This window comes from Aptenodytes patagonicus, chromosome 8, assembly GCF_965638725.1.
Source record: "Aptenodytes patagonicus chromosome 8, bAptPat1.pri.cur, whole genome shotgun sequence".
In the NCBI taxonomy this organism is placed as follows: Eukaryota; Metazoa; Chordata; class Aves; order Sphenisciformes; family Spheniscidae; genus Aptenodytes; species Aptenodytes patagonicus.
In genome coordinates this window covers 11849231-11872555 of record NC_134956.1, presented here as the reverse complement: position 1 = coordinate 11872555, position 23325 = coordinate 11849231, and the positions used below count along the sequence as shown (strand labels likewise).

General features: G+C 38.0%; 1 protein-coding gene across 2 annotated transcripts in view; it reads left to right on the top strand.

Moving 5' to 3' along the window:
* Positions 1–23325, top strand: part of EEFSEC (eukaryotic elongation factor, selenocysteine-tRNA specific) — a 128378-nt gene that overhangs the window by 35426 nt on the left and 69627 nt on the right. For both annotated transcript variants that reach the window (XM_076346374.1, XM_076346373.1), the window contains exons 3-4: positions 3271–3367; positions 6244–6408. In XM_076346374.1, coding sequence (XP_076202489.1) covers positions 3271–3367; positions 6244–6408 — 262 coding nt within the window. The remainder of the gene's footprint in view (positions 1–3270; positions 3368–6243; positions 6409–23325) is intronic.

Here is a 23325-nt window from a genome sequence, read left to right as displayed (position 1 = left end):
ATGAGGTGGGAAGATACAATACAGACACAATATTTATGTAGTGGTTACGCTAACTGAAGCACAGCTTGCTTTGCCCAGGGTCATAAGGGGACATTGACTCCCATGTTTATAGCTGTTAAGTCACATTTTGATTTTGAAGAATCAAAGGAACAGGATTCAGCATACAGAGGACAGAATTTCACCAGGACCAAAAAAGCAAAACTTGGTTGGATATGGCAATTCCTGCTTGGCTTATTTGTGATGGTAGGGCAATGTCCCTTTTCAACTATGCAACTCCCTCATTAGTGACTACGAAGATCTTGGTGTCTTTCCAGCTCCTGTATTGTTCTTGGGTCCGTTTATTTTGCTGAGAATAGTACAGAGGTGAAAAGTGAAATTCTCTCATGTGAACTCAGACAGAATCCTACAACTTTCAATTCTCTCTGTCAGCTGTTGATGTAAGGGCAAATAAATACAGGGTGGCTTGGTTTTATCTGTAGGTTGCTGCCCCTCGTTTTACGGAAAATGGAGAAAGGAGACACCTGCAATATCTCAAAGCATTTTGGATCAACAATTTTTTTTTTTTTATAGCTGTGAGTTTGTTGATCAAATTCACAAGTAATCCCAAAGGGGGGGGGTAGCATTGAGATAATAAAGTTAGAAAACTTTTAGAAATAACTATCTAATGGCATTCTTATGATTTTATTTGGTTGTTTGAAAGGTTGATATATAGAATGTGAATTAAGCAGGATTACAATTAATAGTTGTTTTCTGTTTCTCGTCTATGCCAAGAAGTTAATGATTTTTAAGAGAATTTATCTTAATATACTGGTCACTTTTATTTTGTCCTTCTTTTAAAATTTGTTTATTCTTCCTGAATGGCAGTAATTGCTGCTGCAGGTGGTACTTCATTCTTGGTTTAGTCCAAGATCGTATTGCGAAGGATTGGGAAAAAGACCTTTCTAGTTGCATATTCATAAAACAAAGACAGATTTTTGTAAGGAAACTGGTGTTCGGAAATACTTTTTATGTATGCTGTTTGAATTAAATCTTTTCTTGATATCCTGGAGTACAGATGGGTCTTTACAGCGTGTCTTGAAAATTAGCAGACTTTGTCAAAACTGAAGGGGAAGTGAGTTTTTGAAACAGTTGACATGCTAGCTGTGAGGCCCTTACCTCTAGCCCCCTTTTAAAACAAGGACGTGTATCAGCTGATCTCAACAGCTGTGATTCCACCTGGAGGGAAATTGTCCTGTCATAATGTTTTAATTACCCATCTGAACTCTGGATTCTAGAAATGCTCTTTTATTGGATGTGTCTGTGTATTGTTCTCATAACAAAAATTCAGTTTTTGCATGTACAGTCTGTGCTTTATGGTGCTTTGAAAGCACTGCTGACCTAGGCTTGATTGTAAAGTGCTTGTCCTGTTGTATCTTAGGCGTGTGTTATTTCTTGACAGCCTCTTTCCCACTTGACTTTGAATTTCCAAATGCATGTTTTTTAACTGTTTTTGTATTTCTAAACTACTCTTATTAGCAGAGCATATGCTGAGACCATTTGACAGCTGCCTCTGACCCCAAACACTTGGCAATGAGTTTTTTTCCGGGACTGGTTTACTTGTTGGTTGTTATTTCTCTACGCACACAGGCATGCATGCACACAGTTCCATAGCAGTATGCAAATCTGAAGTCTGTTGCAGCTATAGAGTAGGTGTTGCCATTGATGCTGGGGTAATTATTTTAGTGTTGTCAGGAGATTCCATGGAAGGTGAAGGAAAAAAAGAAAAGTAACTGTCATATATTTGAATAGTTTGACACTTGTAAATTTAACCTAATCGAAACTTGCTTGTTCCATGGATTGATACTAAGAGTAAAAGCATATGAATGGAATTTCTATTTTTTCATAATTTTTTGCATATGCCAGCTTTTATCTTTGTCCAGCAGGGTCTAAACTCTGCTGACAATAAATGGATGTGATGGAGTAAGAACTGAACCATGTTTGGAAGTGCCTCCGAAGGCAGTATGTGTGATTACTTCTGTTTGTTCTGGTATATGGGAAAGGAATAAAGCACCTGCTTCAGCATAAATTTCTATTTATTACAATACAATGCCCTAAAGTGTTTGTATGAAAATAAATTTCCAAAAGTTTTATGGTTAATCACAGGAATTTTCAATGCACATTTTTATTACCCTTTGTCCCTAGATGCTTCAGACTTATGGCATATAAACACAGAAAATACCTTATATGCTTGATTACTGTTTGGTCACTAGATGAGCTCCCTGTATAGTACTTAGCATTTTTTCTTTATCAGGGCACTGTCTTTTTCCTCCAGTTCACTCCCTTTTTGAGATAAAATTCTATGGGGGGTGGGTGTCAAAGGATGGCCACAATAATTACCTTTGGTCTGAATCTGTTGCATAAGAATCAAGTATCCATAAGAACCAGTCACTTTTTTGTGTTATTGCTGATTATTATTCCATTGCTCTAATATATCTATTTTTTACGTGGTTAATCCTGACTTTTGCAAAAATGCATTAATAATTTGACTTACAGTCTAACTTCCCATTCCAAAATGTAGGCAAAACAAGCTATTAGATGATTCAAACACTAGGTTTCATTTTAGGGAGCAAAAGGTACACGTTCAGTTAGCAGACTTAAAAAAAGCTGCTGAATATTAAGGACTTGAAGAGTAAAATTCATGGTAAGAGAAAAGCCGAACTGAGGTCATCTGTGGAAGTACTGCTCTCTCTGAACCTTTGCATGGTTGAGATTGTGGGTTTCGTGAACTTTGATTTCAGTAGACTTAGAACTTTCTTTTGTCTGCAGATCTTGCAGTCTGCCTGCACACTCAGGTGTAGACATCATGTGCCATCTTGCATTCGGCTCCTGTTTGGGAGGTTATCACTCTACAGCTAGGATTATAATTGCTTTAATGGAAGTTGAAAACAGTGCTAGTCTCCAGGTAAAATGGCTTGAATGCAAAGCCACTGCAATAAGACTGGGTAACAGACCCTTGCTTCTGAAATAAACTGAAGTCTTACTTTTGATTGCCACAGAGTTGAATCAGTTAGCTAATACTAAACAGGATTGAAGATTTCATAGCGAAGTCCAGTAGCGCAGATGCTAGTAATTCAAGAAAAAAAATTCAGTTATTCACTATGGGAGAAGAGCAGATAAATCGGAATTTGAGGGAGTTTCCTTGCCTTCATTGTTGGATGAGCCTGGAACTACTTTACATTGACACATGTAGGAGATCTGTGGTCTAATGGTGGGAGTCTTTCTCTCTTTCAGGTTCTGTGGGTGTCCTATTGTTGCTGTTGCAGCAAAGCCTGGTGGACCGGAAGCCCCAGAGTCTGAGAATCCACTCGGTGTTTCTGAATTAATTGAGGTACCTGCTGAAGAATGTAATAATAACATAAAATGTGCTTGAACTTTTCTTTAAGTCTTTTGGAGTACACTGTATTAGTATCTAGAGCTGAGGAACTCCTGCATTAATGTCAGTTTTAAGGAACCTGATTCTTTAGGGATTCCTTCTAGTGAATGGAGAAGTTGAGGTTGCATGCCCCAAAAGTGGATCTCCTTTTTCAACTACTAGGCTTCAGTGCCTTTGAATAGCTGTGTCTTAAGAAACGGCTATCACACATGTGGTGAAATTGGTTTTAAAGTTGTAAAGAACTACAAAGCATAATGAATAAAAATTACCTTTAAAATTCTGCCAAATCCTCGGTAGGTGTTGTTTTATAATTGTACCACGGTTAAGAAAACAGTAAAGGTGTGAAGTCAGGCACTCAAGTAACACATTGGGAATTGTCTCCTTCCTTTGTGTGTGTGTATTATGATCTAGTGTTTAAGTGCATGATTATTTATTCTAAACCCTTGCCTCATTCCTTGCACAGGATGGACAGGGCTCAACTAGTGAGCAGATAGTCCGTATTTTGTTTTAATTCTCATTATTCTCTGTGTGGCCTCATGACTCCATTCAAATACTGCTCTGCATTCAGAATGATTAATTTCCTCCTGGACTTTTCTTTGGCACACATCACTGTGGTCTTCAGCACTTGGCAAACAGTTAATTTACTTCCAAAAGACCTATAGGAAGTGTAGAGGTGACTTTAATCCATATTTAGATTGGGAAGCTGAGGCACAAAGGAGTTAAGTCCACTGAGTTTACTAATTTTGGTTGCCAAATTTAAGGAAACTAAGAACTCTTGGGACATGCTTATGTTCAGATCATAGTACCTCCAATTTTGATTGCAATTGTGAATGCTTAGCACTTCTGTTAAGCTTCGGGGTTTCTGTTTGGATAGCCTGAGGTGTATAGTCAGTGATTACCTGTGGAAAGTTTCATTTTTAAGAGAATGACAATATATGGGAGTTCTGGCATAAGCAAGTGTAGAATCTATTCTCTAGAGGAGCACCACCTGCCTTCACGATGAAACCATCTTTCTCTGTGATACTCTGCCTTGCCTACTGTGTGCTTTGCACATCTGCAAAAGATAAAAAGCATGGCCTGGATTTACCCTGTGCTCTGAATGAGGTAGGACCTGGAAAAAACTGTATGATTGTATAACTAACATTATATCAGACTCATATGAACAAGAGAAGACTTAAGCAAACTGATGTTTCACAGGTATCCTTAGTTCCAGTAATGTGGGTTTGTGGGGTTTTTTTTTTGGGGGGGGATAAATTCTCAGTTTTTAAAAACAAAACAAAAACTCCTAAGTTATATGATAAGTTATATGGTATGAAGCTTATACTGTGAAGGGCAGGACACTTAAAATAGCTGTTTGAGTGCCGCTTGTAGTAGACTTGTCACCCTTTTTGTGAATAAGCTTTAAGGAAAAGTAGCATCCTTGTCCTGGAGGGGTGCCACTGTTATTTGCAGACAGCAGAAAGTAGGCCTAAAACAAAGGCATCATTCTTTGCAGACTTTTCAAGGTCTGATTTGGATGCTGCCAGGTTTAAAATACTTGTAAATTGCTGAAGTTAGGGTGCAGCACCAGTCATCAAAAATGTAGGGATGTCTGACCCAGGGCAACCTGGCTTGTACAAAGGCAGGATGTTCCACGTAGCTGCTGAGCACTAAATGTTGTACCTCGTCCCAGGCACGTGTGGCCTGAGGTGGGCATGGCGGTGTGATGTGGTATGGCCTTAGAATAGACTTAGCAAGAACAATGCTGCCCATAGCAATGTCTAGAGAGCTGGAGATAGGCAAGTCCTTAGTTCTGCCTTTATCTGGTTCTGGGTAGATTTACTGGGATGTTGCCCAGGGTTAAAACCTTTGAAGGAAATACCCATGTTGCAGCTGTTTCTGTCAACTCTGAGACCTAACGTTAGAAGAGCTGGCAAACGCTGTGTGAGTCCTGCCATTGAGCCTCAAGGTATTATCCTTTCTGTCTTTGATAAAAGACTCTCTCCGTTGTTCTGCCATTACAACTTAGGCTTAACCTGCAGCTTCTGACCTTAAAAGCAGACATTAAAAGCAGTGCCAAGTTTATACGCTGGTGTTAGAGGCAGAGATCAAAAGTGATTAGAGACGGGTGAACCAGTTCCTCTGAAGTGCTGTTGGGTACATGACTGCATTTCTATAATTAAGGTCTTCTGTCTATGATGATATATTTTAAGAAACATAGTGTTGTCAGCAAAACAGAAATCCTAAACTTGGAGAATTTCTCTAGAAAACGGTACTTAGATAGCTATTTTTCTTAGTGGTTTGATCCTCCAAGAAGTGTTAACAGAAATCTGAAGGGGAAGTTGACTCTGAAAACTTATCCCAGTATAATAGTTTTTCTGGGAGGGAGGCGGGGATGGGCTTTATGGGGCACTAATATCTCTATGTAAGTTCATTTTCACAAAATCCAAAAAAGCTGAAATAGCAAAATGTACTGTAGAATTGTACTTTGGGGGGGGGGGGGGGGAAGGGGGAGGATGTACAGGATTTTTTTTCCTCTCTGCTTTGCTGCAGTGTTTATTATATTGAGTTTGGCAGCAACTTTATCGCCAGTGCAGTTTTGCTAACCAAGCTAAATGTGTAGCACCAAATCTTTCTAAGGCAGAAAATCGAACTGTTCCCCCTGCTAAGTGTGCGTCTTCTCTATGGCACGCAGTTAATTTGACATTGGTGTGTTCTAAGCTCATTGGGAGATGCCTGAAATCGGTAAAACTGCAAGCTTGTTCAATCAATCATCCGCTTGCCTTCCTTTTGCTGTGTGGCTGTCATGATTTTTCACCCAGGCATGGTGCTGCTTTTATCTCCTTTTTCAGGTCCTGAAGTCTCAGGCTTACCTGCCATCAAGAGACCCCTTGGGACACTTCCTTATGGCAGTCGACCACTGTTTCTCTATTAAGGGTCAAGGCACGGTGATGACAGGGACTATTCTTTCTGGCTCTGTTAGCCTTGGTGACAATGTGGAGATTCCTGCCCTGAAGGTGAGTCTCTCATTTTCACTCCCCCTGGTTTTCCTGGTAGAAAGACACTCAACAAAGAGGAGAGTGTTCTCTTCCAATCTGAAATTATTCAATTATTTTCAATGTCTGTCTGTTTTTTTTTTTTTGTACTCTACTATAAGCCAGCTTATAATAGGAGGAGGCATAAAGATTTTTAAATAAGGCAGTCAGTAAAGTTACCTACTCAATTTTAGTTGAATGAAGAGGAGAGAAGACTGACCTAGATTAGTATGTTAGACATTCAAATTCAGAAAAGCAAGGCGGGCATGTTTCCAAGATAGGACGTGCCCAAGGACTGAACAAGGTTTGAATGAGGTTACTTTCATTTGAGATGTTGTGCTGCAGTGAGAAGACTTGCAAAAGAATCTGACTAGGTAGGCTCCCTGAGATGTCTGGAAGTGAAGGAAAAGACAAGAAGAGGGCATTGAAATGCTTGATGCACATTCTCTTTGTTTGTTGGGGCTTTAATTGATGTCAGCGTGTTCTGGGAGAACTGCTGGGATGCAGTATGTGGCTTGCTGCTGTTGGGCTTTTTAGAGAGCCTGTAGAAAGTCAAGAGGCCTTTCAATGGCCTTTGAACTGCTTAACTGTTGTTACTGTTTTATTTCCTTAAAACATATTCATCCTTTAAAAGAAAACAAGGTGACTTTATGCTTGGAGCACGTGAAGCCTATTTCACAGGTGCTGATTTGGACTGCTTTGACTTTCCCTTTGTATTAATTGCCCAAAATGACTCAAGACTTGAGGAGCGTTTTGCAGCTGCCGCTTAAAGTAGACCTGGCCTGTTGCATTCTGAGAGTAGGCAGCTTTTGGCTGAACAAGCCTTGATGGGACTCTTTTGGTGCTGTCAGTATTATCCTCAAGTCATGTTACTATAAGGACCTTGTTCTTTCATTGAGTGAACGTGCTGCTTTCTCATTTTTGCCTGTACTTTGTGGCAAGTGAAGGACTAAGTGAGGCATTCTGCTTTCACCTGAAATATTTTGCTGATAGCTGACAATTAACTTTTGGTCAGCCTCTTCTGTAATATCTGTGACCATCTAGTTTATATCATATTGTCGTTTGCATAAGTGATTTGCATGATATGTACCCCATCATGTCTGCTTTCTCAGTGGAGTTCCTCACTACCCATATTCTCATTTGCAGCATGCAGCCCGTTCTGGGAGCCGTGCTTGTAATTCCTGCAGGGAATATGCTTTGCTGGGATTGTAGTTCTGGTTTCAACCTCTCTTCCTTTCCCCTTGCCAGAGTTCCTTCCCTCTTCTGTTGTGTCCTGCTTGTTGTCCTGGGCCTGCCTGCACAAGGGGTCCAAGGAGGGACAAGTAGTTAGGAGTGCAAGGCTGATGAGTGCTGAGTGATGGCTCCTGCCCAACAGGGGCCTTGCATAGCTAAGTTACCTACTTCCCTTTTGGCACAGCACTGGCCAAACTTCCTGTCACTTTGCGCTCTGGGAGATGGGGGTGAGACAGAGCAGAGTAATTATTTCTTGCAAAGAAAGAATGCATAACTAGATTATATCTGTAAGTGACTGCTTAGCTCTTCATGTATAGTCCATTAATGTTTTGGAGAAATGTTTAGGAATTACAATCTTTCTTTGAGAATCTGTATGGAATATAATATTTCAGTTGGAAGGGACGTACAATGATTATCTAGTCTGACTGCCTGACTGTTTCAGGGCTGACCAAAAGTTGAAGCATGTTATTAAGGCCATTGTCCAAATGGTTCTTAAACACTGACAGGCATGGGGTATTGACCACCGCTCTAGGAAGCCTGTTCCAGTGTTTGACCACCCTCTTGGTAAAGAAGTGCTTTCTAATACCAAGTCTGAAAGGGGGAAATGACAAAAATGTTGTGAATAACTTGCATATTGCAAATGGGTGTTTAAGAGGAGAGTAGGGAAGACTTTAAGTGGGACTTTAAAAGATGCTTTCTTCCCAAGTGACTGGGGGAGCAGTGAAGTGAAAGGCAAGTTAGCAGATAAACAGGTCATTGACAAAGAGAAGCCAGATCACTTGACTTTTATGGCATTAACAACTTCCCTCAAAGTTTTAGTTATTTTCAATTACTGTTAAGGACTTAGTCTTTCCACTGCCTTGTGTGAAATAGAAGATGTGTCCATACCTCTGAGTGGTAATATGTAGTGAGCAGAGTTTTGCATTTGTTTTTTGCCACTAGCAGCTTGTGAATATTCATGTTCATATTGTACAGGTATGGAAACCAAGGCGCAGCAAAAGGAAGCAACTTTTGTAAGTTTGAGATGTGTGTTGTACTTACCCCTGCTAGCATCATGCAGAGTTGGGTTAGGATACCTATAAAAGGTCAAACCTTTCTCAGGCCTACAAGGTAATGGAGGAAGCACATTTCACAACACATTGTGGTTTATGACTCTCTCTGACCTTTTTTTGCCCTGACCCTATGGTAACTGAGATTGACAGCTGGTGCCCACTGGGCATTTAGGGACATTACAAACCAGCTGCTTTTTAAATTTGAAGAACCCTCTCACCAAATGAAGTGGCATCACCTTCCAGTTCTACTAATGGACTTCGACATCTTTGACCGCTTGAACCTGCACAAAGGGAGGGACACAGCAATTAAAAATAAACAGTGACATTCTCAAATGCCCATGCTTGCTCTGATTGAGGCTGAGAGCACCAGCAGTGCATGGATTCCTTTATGCTGTTGCCTATGTAAATTGCCATCTGGGGTTGATTATCCATATAGCAAAAAGAAAAATTATATATATGTGTTTGGCAAAAAGCTTTGACACAGCAAACAGTTCAATATCCAATTGAGTTAGTACTATTTGCTCACTAGCACTTGAAATCCACCTTGAAGAGCATGAACCTAGGATTTCTGCAGCAAAAACGTAGTGTTGGCAGAATTCTGAATGTCCTTTAAGATTATTTCAGTGGTCTTTCAATCTCTACAGTCTTCCAGTTTATAAACTGTAACAACTTGTGACATTTTTATTTCTGCTTTATAAAAGTTCCTGGAGTTTGAATAGTAAGGATTTTTTCAATATAGATTAATTTTATTTTACTGATAAGTTTCGTGATAATGACCTCAAAATATTGATCTAAGTATATTTTGTTTAGTGAATTTAGTTTAGTGAGCATGACTGTCAAATTCTAGTGCTGCTGTGTCTTTTTGTAGCATGCTTTAATTGAAAAAGGAAAGTGTGTTTTTCGGTGGGGGAGAATTATCTTTGCCTTCTTTATCCAGGTGAAAAAAGTCATAGTAGCTTAAGAACAGCAGCAACTTAGAAGGCCGATGCAAAACAGGCGAGAACCAGGACTTTTGTTCTTATCATTGGTTGTCTCAAAACAAAAAAAATAATCCTTGTGTGAAATGTAATGCAAAATGTTATATGATATGTGGTCTTCCTTCTGCCCAGTGTTAGTGGTTCTAGCTTGGGATTGCACAGTTGCCAGCACATTAGAAATACTGGAAGATTGAGTAAAACAGATGATAATATGTTAATATTCCTTTAAAGATGTTTTGCAGCACAGAAAATGTTCCAGGTTGGTTAATAAGAATCACTCTCTCTGTCTTAAGAGTTGTGAAAGATCATAGAAGAGGTCAACTCTGAATTGAGTGAGGAGGCAGAGAGAGATGTACACAGTTAATGGATATAAATCTGGTCATCCTGAAAGTGTTGACTCGGCACTGCCTTGCCTGTGATCAAGTGCTGCAGGTGGATAGCAGCCACAAAGCATGTACGTGGCAGCCAAGTACAAAGACCACTGTTGGTTTTTTTCAGGACTTGTAAGAAGTAGAAACTTTTCTTCTTGCTTCATATTCACATTCCTATCTGTTCTGTTTAATGTAATTATTGACAAATGTTAGAGCAAGTTGATGCAAGCTGAATGGCTGGTGGATGTTAATAGCTTCACTGGAGCATATATAAAAGTGCAGTATGCTGCCAGTTTGTACTGTATTTTGTCAGAAGTTCGTCAGTGCCTTGAAGGCTGAGTAGCTGTGTTATTGGTAAACGGTTACGTTGATGTTTATCTGTAGGGGACCATGGGGATTTTTGCTGTGTGCTGAAGCTGAATAATGTATCTGGTGTAATACAGTACAAAGTTATTTCTTTATGTAATAAATCATGTGGGACACCCAATCGTTGGACTGACCTTGGGAGGTGCCTCTTTAGACATTGTCAGGTTTTTGATCTGCTAGGTGTGGTTGAGCTGGAAGAGGAATGTTCATAGCGGGTCCGACCTTCACCGTCCCCGAGGTTTGCAGTAGACAATTGCCATTACTAATGTTGAGCATTTCAATCTCAAAAGTTGCAAGTGTGTTTATGAAATGCTTCTCTAGTAGTTGGAGAATAGTCATCCAGGTGTTTCAGTACTCTGATATACTTTCAAGAGGTAACCTCATCACATCAAATATGAAAAAATGTGCGAAACTTACTTCTGTTTATCTAGTCAAGTCTCCTAGTATAAATGAGTGTGTCAGTTTAAACCAGTAGTGGATTCTCTTGGCAAGGGCCTATTTGCTGTCAAATTATATTGACTTTATGAACTTTTAAGAAGCATCATTTTGTAAGCGTGATACTGAAGAGCTTCATGGCTTCATATACTTCTGCCATATGAAGAGATTTTTTTTTTAAGCTGCTTTGTTGGCTAGATAACCTTGGTCTGTTTTTTGCAAACATTCTGTAGTTTTTATGGCTCATCCAACAAAAAAATTCTCCACTATCTGATAGAATAACCCAAATAGTATTTGCAACACTATTTCCTTCAAACCACCGTAGCTATTCAAATCGTAACAGATATATCTGCTTTTCCCACATGAGTACTTCAGCCTATCTGATGTCCCAAGACCTCTGATTAGTGAGCTTTAGTATATTAATGTAGTAAGAACTAAATTCAGTGTATTTAAGGACTTTTTGCACAATTGTAGAGTTGCACAGCTAAGTCTTGTCAGAGAACATTTAAATCTTGGAAAACGAAGTTGGATCAAACCCTGCTGAATTGGATCACGAAGACATTTGTGTGTGGACTTTCATCATGAAATCTTAAATACATTTTTACCAGTTTTGTTTTACATTCTTTGGTCCTCATAATATACCCCTTCCAAATTTCAGAATGTCTTGACTGGTTTTTGCACTGCGAATAGGTAGAACCCTTGCTAAATTTTCTGAGAGTATGTCTGAATGCTGTTTCTACATCTGGGTTGGTTTTTTTTTTTTCCCAATGCTTCTTGGATTTTTCTTGCCCAATACTGATAGAAACAGCCTTTAAAATGCTATGGTTCATCTGCTGTGGAAGAAGCCTAGCTCGCCTTGAACACTTTCTTTTCATTGAAATGCTGTGAAGAAGGGGCAGTTCAGAAAATCGGGGTGGAGGGAATCAACTAGATGTAACTGGTAAAAATTGTGAAAAGGCAGTTTGTAATATGTATTAAAATATGTGGGTGATAAAATACAAGAATCCTAAATCCTAAAATCAATAAATTAAACATATACACATAATGTTATACATGCGGTTTAATTCAGTACAAGCATTGAACAGTTTCTTTAATTGTCTGCCACTTCTAAAGCATGGGTTGTGTTTTTTGGAGATTTTCTCCTTTCCTAGAAAACATCAGTGTGAATCCTACTGGGTTTCCATCTGCTGTGGCATTTACTTAAAAGCAAAACATGCAGGATTTGGCTTATGCTGGAAAGTACTCCGCTTTCAACATTTAGGATATTATCAGTTGTTTTGGAAGAATTAAACTCCTCAGCACAGTTCTTTGTGGTTAAGTAAAGGATTAAAGACCTGATCCAGTGCCTGTGGAATGAAATTTAGATCTGGCAATATAAAACTTCTCAAATCTTGTTGGCTCGATCTCTTGAGAGTAAGAGTAGCAGATGCTGAGCTCTTTTTAAAGATCAGTTCCTTCATTTTCAGCATATGGTTTTGTAACTTTTTACTGTGGTGTTTTTTTTTGCTTTTGTTTTTTATTTTTTAGTTCACACTTTAAAAAAAAACAAACCGATCAACACCATCCCCTCAAAAAAAAACAACCAACCCCACCAAACCCAAGACCCCAAAGAACAGAATCCATTTTAATTTTATATTTAAAAAAAAAAAAAAAAAATCTAGTTGACTCTTTAAAGAGACACAGGAATAAAAACACTCAGGAAGAGATTTGTATGTTGCTATTCTTTTGCTGTCTGTTACTGAAGTACAGTAGTTTAGTTCATATTGCTTGCAATTTTTTATTAAGTATCATGTAGGTACAGTAAAAAGAGGGAGCAAGATCAGGAATTTGTGTGTTAATGTTTGTTTTATTCAGGACCAGGGATAAGACATAATAGAGAGGGAGCTGGATATATATCATGGGGTTTTTAAATTTTATTTTATTTTTTTTTTCTTCTTGGTCAGAGCAGAAGGGAAGGAAGCCAGGGGGAGAGCAGCCAACCTGAGCAGTGCTAATCCAAACCATACACTATATTTTTGGAGCTTGTATGTCTAATGTGATCTCTGTAGGCAGAAAAGTGGCCTAGTCAGTGCCGGCCAATCAACTCTTCAAACACTAAAATTCATCTGCAGCTTTTCTTGGAGGTCTAGATGTACCCTGTGCTCCCTGCCAGCTAGAGACAGTTGGGATACAGATTGCTTTCTAATGGATTAGAAAAATTGCCCAAAGTATACAAGTTTCTTCCTACAGTGGATCTGAAAAGGAAGAGATTTGTGTATAACTTCTGCATTGCTTCTATCCACTTAAATCATCTTTAAATGACTGTTTGGGATCCAGGCTCCACATGGAAGTGCAGCATTGCTGGAAACAGTACTGTTCTCCAAGGTGGAATTTAACTACTGCAGTATTTCTATGATACTGATTGCTTGTTCAAGGTTATCTGCAATGCTGACTGGTTGTGGTTAATGCATGAGATAATTTGAAGTGTGTATTTTGAGCTATTGCCATGCAGATGATTTTGCCTTAATAGTTAGAAAGTGCATAGAGTTATTATTGCCTAAGAACTGGTACGTTGTTCAATGGGGTCCAAAACAAAAAAGAAATAGAAGATCATCTTGACTCTGAGTAGATGAAAATACCGTGAGGTGAATGTCATATTTTTGTTTGATACAATGACTGATTTTCTTAGATAAATCAAATTACATTTTTTTCTGTCCAGATTTCAGTAAATCGTTTGTCTTGTGAGAACTGTTAGAAAAGCTGAAGAAAGTTGTTACAGAAGTACAAGGTGGGAAAGAAACTGATCTGAAGAGGGAACCAATGGATTAACAGGAAAATTATACAGGTAGAGTTGTTCTGAGGTTGGTCTTGGCACTGAAGTGTAATAGTTTCACTAGTGACTGCATGCGCTCTTCCATCTATGTAGGCATTCTCCCCACTAGTATGCCACGCTAGTGTGCTCTCCTGACTAGTGTAGACTGCTGGCAGATGTGACTTCCACACGTAGTCTATGATGCTCAGTATTCTGTAGCTCTTTGGGAATTACCAATGTATTGGGTTGCTGGATCTGATGGAAAAGCTCAGTATCCCAGTACAAAAGAGTGCCACAATTGAAGAAATGGAATATGGTCTTGTATGTTATATTAGTGAGCAATTTGGCTTCAGTATGGCAATGTTTTTAAGGATAAACAAATGTGTAGATTTGTGACTCCAAACAAAGTTGAAAAGAAAACCAAACATCTAATAAGCTATTAAGATGACACCTGACATTTAGATTTATCTCTATTACTTTAACTTCCCTCATCTGCTCATTCTACTTTTTCTCCTGCCTATTTCCATCATTCTCCACCTCTAGCTTCTTTTCCAGTCTCAGAGTTTGCTCTTCAAAGTGACTGATCTTTTCCACTTCCACCATAGATTGAAGAAATGCTTTTCTCCCTCCTTTTTCTCAGCTGCTGTTGCAATCTTGAGTAACAATGCAGTTGTGTATACTTCCTTCCCCTTGAGTAAATCTTGGCTTGAAACCAGCATCAGTCAGGGTCAGATGAGAAACCTTGGGATGGTATTTTTGAACTTGTTTCCATAGGCTGAAGCTAGAGTGGATCCGAAGGGAGAAAGGACAAGACCTGATAAACATTGAGTGGTGTTATCCTCTCAAGGGCGGTTTCTGAAGATGAATAAGCAGGTTCCGATACCTCCTCTACAGGATATGCCAGCTATTGACTTCCTAGGGCTAAATGTCTTGCATTATAGTTTGAAAAGGAGTCCTGGAGCCATCTGAAGTGGGTACTCTAAGCAATAGTACTGTAAGCTGCGTACGGGAGGAGAAAGGTCTTAAGACAACTTGAGCCATGACTGGGATGCAGCTGAACAAAAACATGCATGTTATCCTGGGACTTATTAGGGACTATCTTTCCTGTCGAACAGTTGCTGCTCCAGTTGTCAAGTGTTGCGTTCTTGGGTTTGTGTACTCTGGGGTTCAAGATTAGTTTGAAACTAAGTTAATGGACATTGCTATGGTAATCACAAACTTTCATCCAAATGCCTTTTTGTTTAAACTTTGTGGTAACTTCTTAAAGCAAAGGATGGCTGGTTTGTGTTTGCATAACTTGTTTGCTTAAGCATTGCTTGTGCCAGGTCATTAACTTTATTTTTATTTCATTTAATTTATCAGGTAGAATTGTTCTCAATCCAATTCAATTGAAAACAGACCCACATGCACGTATACATACTGTTTGAGCAGGAGTCTTATTGGAATGCTTGAATAGTAATTGGAAAGGTAACCTCCTATATGGTAAACATAGCTTTCACATTGCATTCATGCTGTGAATGTAACTTTAGTATGAGTAGGCTTAGTTAGGGCAGTAAGTAACTATCATGTTTTAAATATTTAAGTTCAAGTGCTGGAGGCTTTGGCAAAATTTCAGTAACCACAATGAAGGAAGGGGATGTCACTTTTTGTTCTTCCTTGGTCATCCATATACAGTACAATTCCTCATTTGATTAGGCTTTTAAGAAGCAGAACAATTCAGCAAGCACTGCATTAACTAAGCAATGGTCTGTATGTTATAAAGTTCTGCTCAGATCTGGGCACCAGCAAAAAAGGATCTGAATATTGAAAACGTTATTTAACCAAGACTGTTGGAGATAAACTTCTCAATTTGACCAAAAAACAGAAGTGTGGACTAGCGCATAAGTGCCCAGGAATCTATAATCAGTCTGCTACCAGAGTACTTTACTGAAGTGTTACTATAACACCATAGGAAGTCCTCTGGATTTCATGCCTTGTACTGTGCGCTCACCCCATTTATAAAACTCTAAATTTTATTATTTGTTACTACTATGAAAATTACATGGGAATTGACTTTGGTCTTCAAATGTTTATTCAGCTCATCACCTGAATCTGTTGTCATGTGCCTGTGACAATAGCATGTATTGTTGAAACTAAATGTAGATACATTTCTTCACTAGTGTATTCCCATAACTTCATATTATAATAGTGCAGTTTGAAATGAAAGAAAAAGTAATACTGGAGAGAGCCAATATTTACAGTATCAGCTGGAATAGTATAATTATGTAAGCTGCCCAGATAGCACTGTGGTGAATATGATACGAATGCCTAGATATAGGTTTTTCATTTGCAATTGTCTGGAACAAAAACTACAAACTCCCAGGCTCTTCATGGTTGTAAAGATTAGCTTGAAAGCACGTGCCATAAAATGCAGTTGGCTTCTCTTTCTTTCTCCTCTAATGAATAAATAATGAAGAATAAATGTTTCACACTTTAGAAATCACAATGAAAAGGTCAAACAGCCGTTTTAAAGAGTCACTGTAGCTAATACATCTTTAAATGCTTAAATTGTAGACTTAAAAAACTACCAGGCCTTCGTGAAAGTTAGATTTAGTAGTTGACCTGTCTTCTGTCTAGGCAACCTGGTTTTTTTAAGATCTAGCCTGTATATAGGGTGTGTAATAGATTCTGCAAAAGAATGGCAGAGATGGCCTTGCTCTTTGTTCAGTTTAGGTGGAAGAAATCAGCCGTGAGAACAGATTAACTCATTGGAAGCAATGACCCTGTTATATGCAGACATCAATTTTTTTTCTTCAACAGAAAAGAGATAAAGTACTGAAAATGATTCAGAAGTTTGTCACTTAAGTTTTGTGTGAGGCTTCCGAACCTCTTGAAGTTTTTCTGCTCTTTCTCAGTATTCATCTAACCACTTTGTTTTTGTTCATTTCAGTTACTATGTTGTAGTTGCTTTTTCTTAATATTATTTTCATTATATAATGAATTTCAACAGACTTTTAGGCTAACCATCTCTAGAAGAGGTGGTTGTCTGATGTGCAACACTTGGTACATAGAACTGCAACAAGTTAAATGATGGCTTAGGGAAAAAATATGTGCTATTATAAATCAGTTTTGAAACATGGGTGTTATTTATGTGGTATCTTCCTTGCCTATGAAAGGCAATGAAGACATTGATCCTGCTTGTGGAGGTTAGTTGACAATAATTTGAAGTCTTCGGGGAGTGAGGAATATGCAGGTATACCACAAACACTCAAAACAACCACAGAAAAGAGGATTGTAAGGGGAAACTTGAAAATATGTATTTTTAGTAAAGGACTGAAATAAATGCCATTAAGACTAAAATAAATGCCCAGTTTGGCCTTGAGTCAACACAAAGCAACACCAGTTAGTTTAGTCTAAATACAAAGAAGTATACAAGTCTTTGTAAAAATAAGATAAAACACAAAATCCCACCCTGGGCTATTTTGCCTCAAGTTTTAGGGGAGGATTGGAGTCAGGTGGTGACTGAATATTATTTTGTACAACATGTGTTTCTATTTCAAATGTTCCTTTTCTGTTGTTGATGTGATGCTCTTGCTTGGGGAGAAACAGTTTGTACAAAATGTATTAAGGTTGCAAGCACCCTCAAATTAATGCTTCATTCCAGTCTTATCAAAGGTTACTTGATTGCTTGGGCTTTAGAGGAGGTTATTAAGTATCTTTGCTCAAGGGTAGGTCTTTAATCTCTTAAGGATAGAGGTGGAGGAAGTTCTCCTATGTGATGATACAGAGTGGGGTCCTAACTTGCTCTGAGCCCTCCTATGAGGCTTAATGCGAGCCTGAGTTGCTACATAAGATTGAAGTTCAACATAATTTATTCTAATGTGTTACAGGCGTGCAGTTCCCTAAATAGTGGGAAAATGGTGGAAATCTCCAAGTTGGTAGAAATTGTGATGTGCCTGCTTTTCCTTCTTGCAGCAAGTGCTGACAGATTAGTTGAAAGTTCTAAGTTACGTTTGTAGTCAAATACTTTTTTGTAGTACAAAAAGTTCAAAATTTTTTCAAGTCTTTCCTTTTACTTGTGTCCTTGCTTTGTTTTCCTCTTCGCTTTTACTGCCCACCCATCCTATCTGTTCAGGTTGTTGAACTTTATTTTTAAATCCACTTTCCAGATGTGCGATATGTGCAGACAACACAAGTGGTTGTCTTCTCTGAGATCGCAGGCTCTATCCCTGCTTTTAGAGAGGCTCTTAAAGATTTTAAAATCTATGGGGGGGGGGGGTGTGGAATCTCTGCCTCTTTAAAACATGTATATGCTGAACTGATTTAGTGGATTACCAGAAACATTGAGGGATATGTTTGGTTTTTTAAAGGCATGTTTTTGGCAGGAAGCTAAGTATTTTTAAAAAATGACACTAATTTTCTAGTAAAAACACACAAATGTGAAGGTAAGGGTTCTATTCACTTTTTTATTTTCAGGGGTTTGGAGGCTTTTTTGTTTTCTTGCACAAGCTTCCTGTTTTTAATTTTGATTAGAAAAAGCAAAAGTATGATGAATTCTGTTTGTGGTTTGTGTGTTGTTGTTGGTTTGTTTTTTTTTTTTTTTTTAAAAATAAGGGTGATTCTAATTCTTGTCTATGATTAGCTTCATCCAATCCTCAATATTGGCAAGATGTTTTAAAGATTCATATGTAGGAAGAGAGAGATGGGCAAAAAAGCAATTTTTGTGTCAAACTTAAATGGGGGGGGAGAAAGAAAAGTTAACATTAAGGCATAGTTTTGTGGTTATGGTGTGACTCACAAGAAAGACTTAGGCCATCTGACATGTACATTACAAACAGTTGTAAAAACATACCATTAGATATCCACAATGTGTAGTGGGTTGAGTTCATGTTATTTTGAATCCATAATGTTAAAGTTATCTGGCACAGTGAGTGTAACTCGGCAAATCAAACATTATATTGTTGCTTTTTGTTTTACGTTACATTGTTGTCCCTGATGGACAAGGTCCTTTCTCATCAGCTGAGCAGTGAAGTTTTAATCCTGCCTTGCATTTGTTCAGTGTCATCTAGCTACGCTGACACCAACCAGGGCTTTTTGCTTGAGTCAGGATTTAGATGGACTTTGACAGAGAGAATACAGTGATGCAATCAAAACTTTTATAATTATGCACAGTGCTTTACAATATGCATGCCTGTTTTCTTGCTAGTTTCCTGTATATAGAAAAGCAAATGTGCAGAAGGTTAGATTTATGTTTAAATGTGATTATATTTTTACGTTTTCCTTAATGTCTCGCTACATCTCAAACTGTGTGGTGATAATTTTCCCCAACGTGAACCTTTGCATAGGATAGTTTTGAACCTATTGGACCTATACCTATATCTGAGCATGACCATGTAGAAACGAGTCTTGTATCTTCCTAATGTTTCATATACTGTTAAAATTTCTTGGGAATCTTTGTTCAGAATTTGAATTTGTGTGTTTTGTTTTCAGTTTTTAAAAGTAATGGCTTTTGTAATGGATTCTTTAGCTTCAGTCTCAGCTCTGAAGGAGACATTATAAACATTTAATAGCTTTAGAAGAAGCTTTTTGGAAATTACAGTATCTGTGGTACGTGCCATATGTAAGAGGAAGGTTTATATTTTAATTTCAGAAAAGTTTTGGTGTTTTTTCCCTCCTACAAAGCTATGAAGATAAGCTTTTTTCACACCTTTGCGATAAAGAGCGAGTTTTAGGGTCTGGTTCAGATTCTGTTTAATCTTGGCTTTAACGCAGTTAAGACTTCATTCTGTGTTTAAATCCCCTCGCAAAAATAATTGATTCCATCTATTGTTTTTTACCTGTCTTTGTAAGTCAAATATTAAGACTTCGGTAGGTTGATATAGAAGCTATGAATGGCATGTTAAAAAAAAAAATCTTCCCCATATATAGCAATTGTAACAAGTGGGGTTTGGTTTGAGAGGCTGACTGTGTCTCCTACATGGATAATAAGAGGAAAGTACTTTTCAGAGTGTGCAGAGAGATGGCACAGGAAGTCTTGAAAGCCAGATGTGTTGGGTTTTTTGTGGGGGAGGTTTTTTTTAGATTTTTCTAATACAGGTACTGAAAGTTAGGGTCATAAAGGAAAACAGATTGTCAGAGATGCTGATTATCCCAGTTAACACTCAAATAATTTGTGGCCAGAAGAGCTCAGTGTTCATGTAAATCAGGCTGCTTTTATTTAATGATGGATTTAGTTATTTAACTGTAAAAAATGGCCAATGAAGTACCGTAACTGTTTTTTATTTTGGGGTCTAAGATTTTTCCCCTGCTATGTTTAAAAAATGTATTAGATGCATTTCTCATGCAATTTTTTTGTCTGGAAATTCTATCTAGGTTGAGTTCATAGCACTCTGATAATGATCAGAATTCTGCAATAATGAAAAAAGCTGGAACAGGCAAACATTAGGGCTTTTGAACCTTCAGAGTAATTTTTTATCGTGTTTTTGTTCATAAATACAACAAGCTTTAGTTTCTGTGAAGCAGACGTCTCAGTGAAAATGGGAGAAGCTGAAACCAGCACAGGCAGGTGTTGAGCAAATGTCTCCAATGAGCTCTCACAAGGGTTGTGTTATAGATCTTCAATTCTTTTTATTAGTCTGCTCAAAATCTCATTTCTCAGATTTGGACTTAATTGCTGGGTGATTCTGTGACATAAACATCCAGATGTATACCTGTTGCTTAAATCTGATTCCAGCCAGTCTTCCAAGTAAGATTTGTTTACCCCTTGTGCATCCCAGGCTCACTCAGGTGCCTTCTCCTCAGAGCTGGTATATTGTTGCTTCAAGATAATTTTAACTGACAAAATTACTAGACCACACGCTTGGGGTATTGAGTTATACCTTCTGAACCACACTTGCAAAAATGTAGAGGACTTAAGTGTTCCAAACGCATGAGTGTTTTCAGCCTCATCCATTATTTTTAATATTAAAAGTCAGCAGATGGAGCCAAAGGCTCGTAGAAAAATTACTTGTGCTTGAATGTATGTTAAACTACAAAGCCCACTAAGTTTAACTAACAATGTTTCTACTGAAATTTATAACAGCAAAGCTATTTATTTGCTGCTAAACCTCATACTAGCATCCCTTTTTTCATTCCCTTGTCTCTGTGCCGAGTGAGAGCTCACCCCTTTGTATACTGGGGAGTCTAACAAGACTAAAAGGAGTAAAGTTTGGAGTGGGAACCTGATTTTCTTTGTAGATTTACATCTGTGGAAGGCTTTCTGCAGCATTGTTCACCACTTTATCAGAAAAAAAGGTGTAACATTTTGTCAGTATTTTTACTTCTCCTATGAGCACAGTAATTGGAATCCACTATTGAGGGTTAGATTGGAATTCATTACAACCTCATTTTCATTATTGCACAGTTGGTAAGGTACTGGGGTTTCATGTTTTTCTTATGAAGCAACTGAAATAAGCCTTTGCCTTAGATAACATGTCAGACTTGATATTCTAATAGGCTAACCCTGTGCTTTTGTTAAATATTAACATCCTTTTAGGATTTTAAATAATATCTTTAGGAAAATAAGGGGATGGAATGTTTTCCAAACAGTGTGCAATTTATCCCACTTTAATAAAAAAAACCAAAGGCAGTAAGTGGTACCTGCCTTTTGCAGGAAAAGGGAGAAAAAACTGTCATAGCTATAAAATACAATATCCAAAGGGGATGCAAGAAATTATGATGATGCTGACTGGACAGAGAATATTCCAATGGTACAGTATTGTTTTGCCTTTTAATAAAGACAGAAAAATGAAAATGTTAAGTGACTAACGGCAGCCGTTTTGTCTAACTTAAACTTAATTTTAAAAATTCTTTCCCCTCTAAATCTAATCTGAAGGATTATGGAATGCACATATGTTACACATAGAATATAGAGTAAGTGGTATGTAAATGTATGCTTAAGTATTGCATGTATATTTTTTTCCTCATTTTTATTTTACTGATTTTTGAAGCTAGGTCTCTTTAGTTTGGAGCAAGCATCTACTTAGAATGACTCTGGAAACTTGGCTTACTGGCCAAATTAAAAGCTCTTCTTATTTTTCTATTTATCTTTGGCCTCATCTGTGTTTAAGTTATCTTTTCCCTACTCCTCCTGTTGAAAGACAGTGATAAAACTTCAACCAGTTGTACCAGCTTGCTGGCTTAATTTCCTCTAATCAACATTGGCTGTAGTAGCAGGAGTTTCTAACATTGACATTTTTCTTTTGAATGACATGATCAGTTCTTAATTTCAGATTCACTCCTGACTTACTGTAGGCTTTTCTAGTTAAACGTTTTTTCTTCTTAAATAAAGGTACTCAGTCACTTCCGATAAAATTATATTTTCTTTTCAAGCTATTTGAATTGTGCCAAAAAAAACCCTCAAAAAATACAGGACTGGAGGGTGCATCCCGAATTATATTTTAGTCCAGTCTCTTAAAATTGCAAGTAACCAAATCTTGCAGTCTCACTGTGATGAGTATCTTCTATATTTATATTTACTGTGGAAGAATTATTAATGCATCTTTTAGAATGAAGAGAATATAAACTTGTGACACAGGAAGACACAGTGCTTTTCGCTATATTTAAGAGACTTCGGATATACAGTCCAAGTTCAGCATCGGTGCCAATATCCTCTGCGTAACGTTGCCCTTAAAGATGAGAGCAAATGCTGTTTTGGTTTTTGAGAGAAGAATGTTTTGGCTAATGAAGAACAGTTGGTACATGTGGTGGCCCGTGCAGTGGGGTCTCCTTAGCAGAGACACTGTACAAAAAGCAGCGGTAACTTCCTGGTGTTACAGTGGTGTGCATTTTCAATTGCAAGTTGTTGCCTTTGTCTCCCTTTAAAATGCTCTTCTGATACCTAGTATCTCTCCCAGATTTCAGTAATGCGCAAACCTAACCGGGTTGTTTTTTGATTTTGTACATTTCTTTTCAGAGATATCTACCTCCATGGTGTGTGTGGGTTGTCCTTGAGTGTTTCTTAATTTTAAATTGAGAAGGTGCATACAATTACAACATATATAATGTATCAAGAGAGAAAGTCATGATGCAGTTTTGCGCTACTGAGGAAGTACATAATCCCCCAATGTTTTGGGGGAATGGGAGCTGCGAGAGCTAGTGACTACAGTGAAAAATCTGCAAGTGAGGAAACCTTGTAATGAAGAAGTACTTCTAAAAGATCTGGTGGAACTTTTGAAACTACACTGGTAAAACCAAAAAAAATCCTAAATGATGTGGTGAATAAAGAAAAATTTTTGCACTGGTGGATAGGCTGGATAAAAGCTTCCTTTGGACTGGATCCAGTCATCTCAAAGAATTTCTTCTGGCCTGCACGCTTTGGATTACAATTACAACTTTAATTTAAAAAGAAAAGGTTCTAGCTTTCAAGACTGAGGGAGTGACAGTTGCAGTTTTCCAGTCCTGACTTGCAGACAGAACAGAGACATGTGAAATCTTCTTCCAGGCTTGGAATGTTAATTTTGAAGCCTAATTATGGTACTTTGAAATGTCATTGGCCATTTCAGTGAAGGTTGTCTCAGCAGGTGTGACTGGGCATGCAACAGCTGTGAGACCCAAGGGATAGGAAGTGGAAGACTCTGCAAGGAAAGAAAAAGAAATCTCGCAGAAGATGATGTATATATAGATAGGAAAAAAAAAGGCAAGAAAAGCTGGCTTTG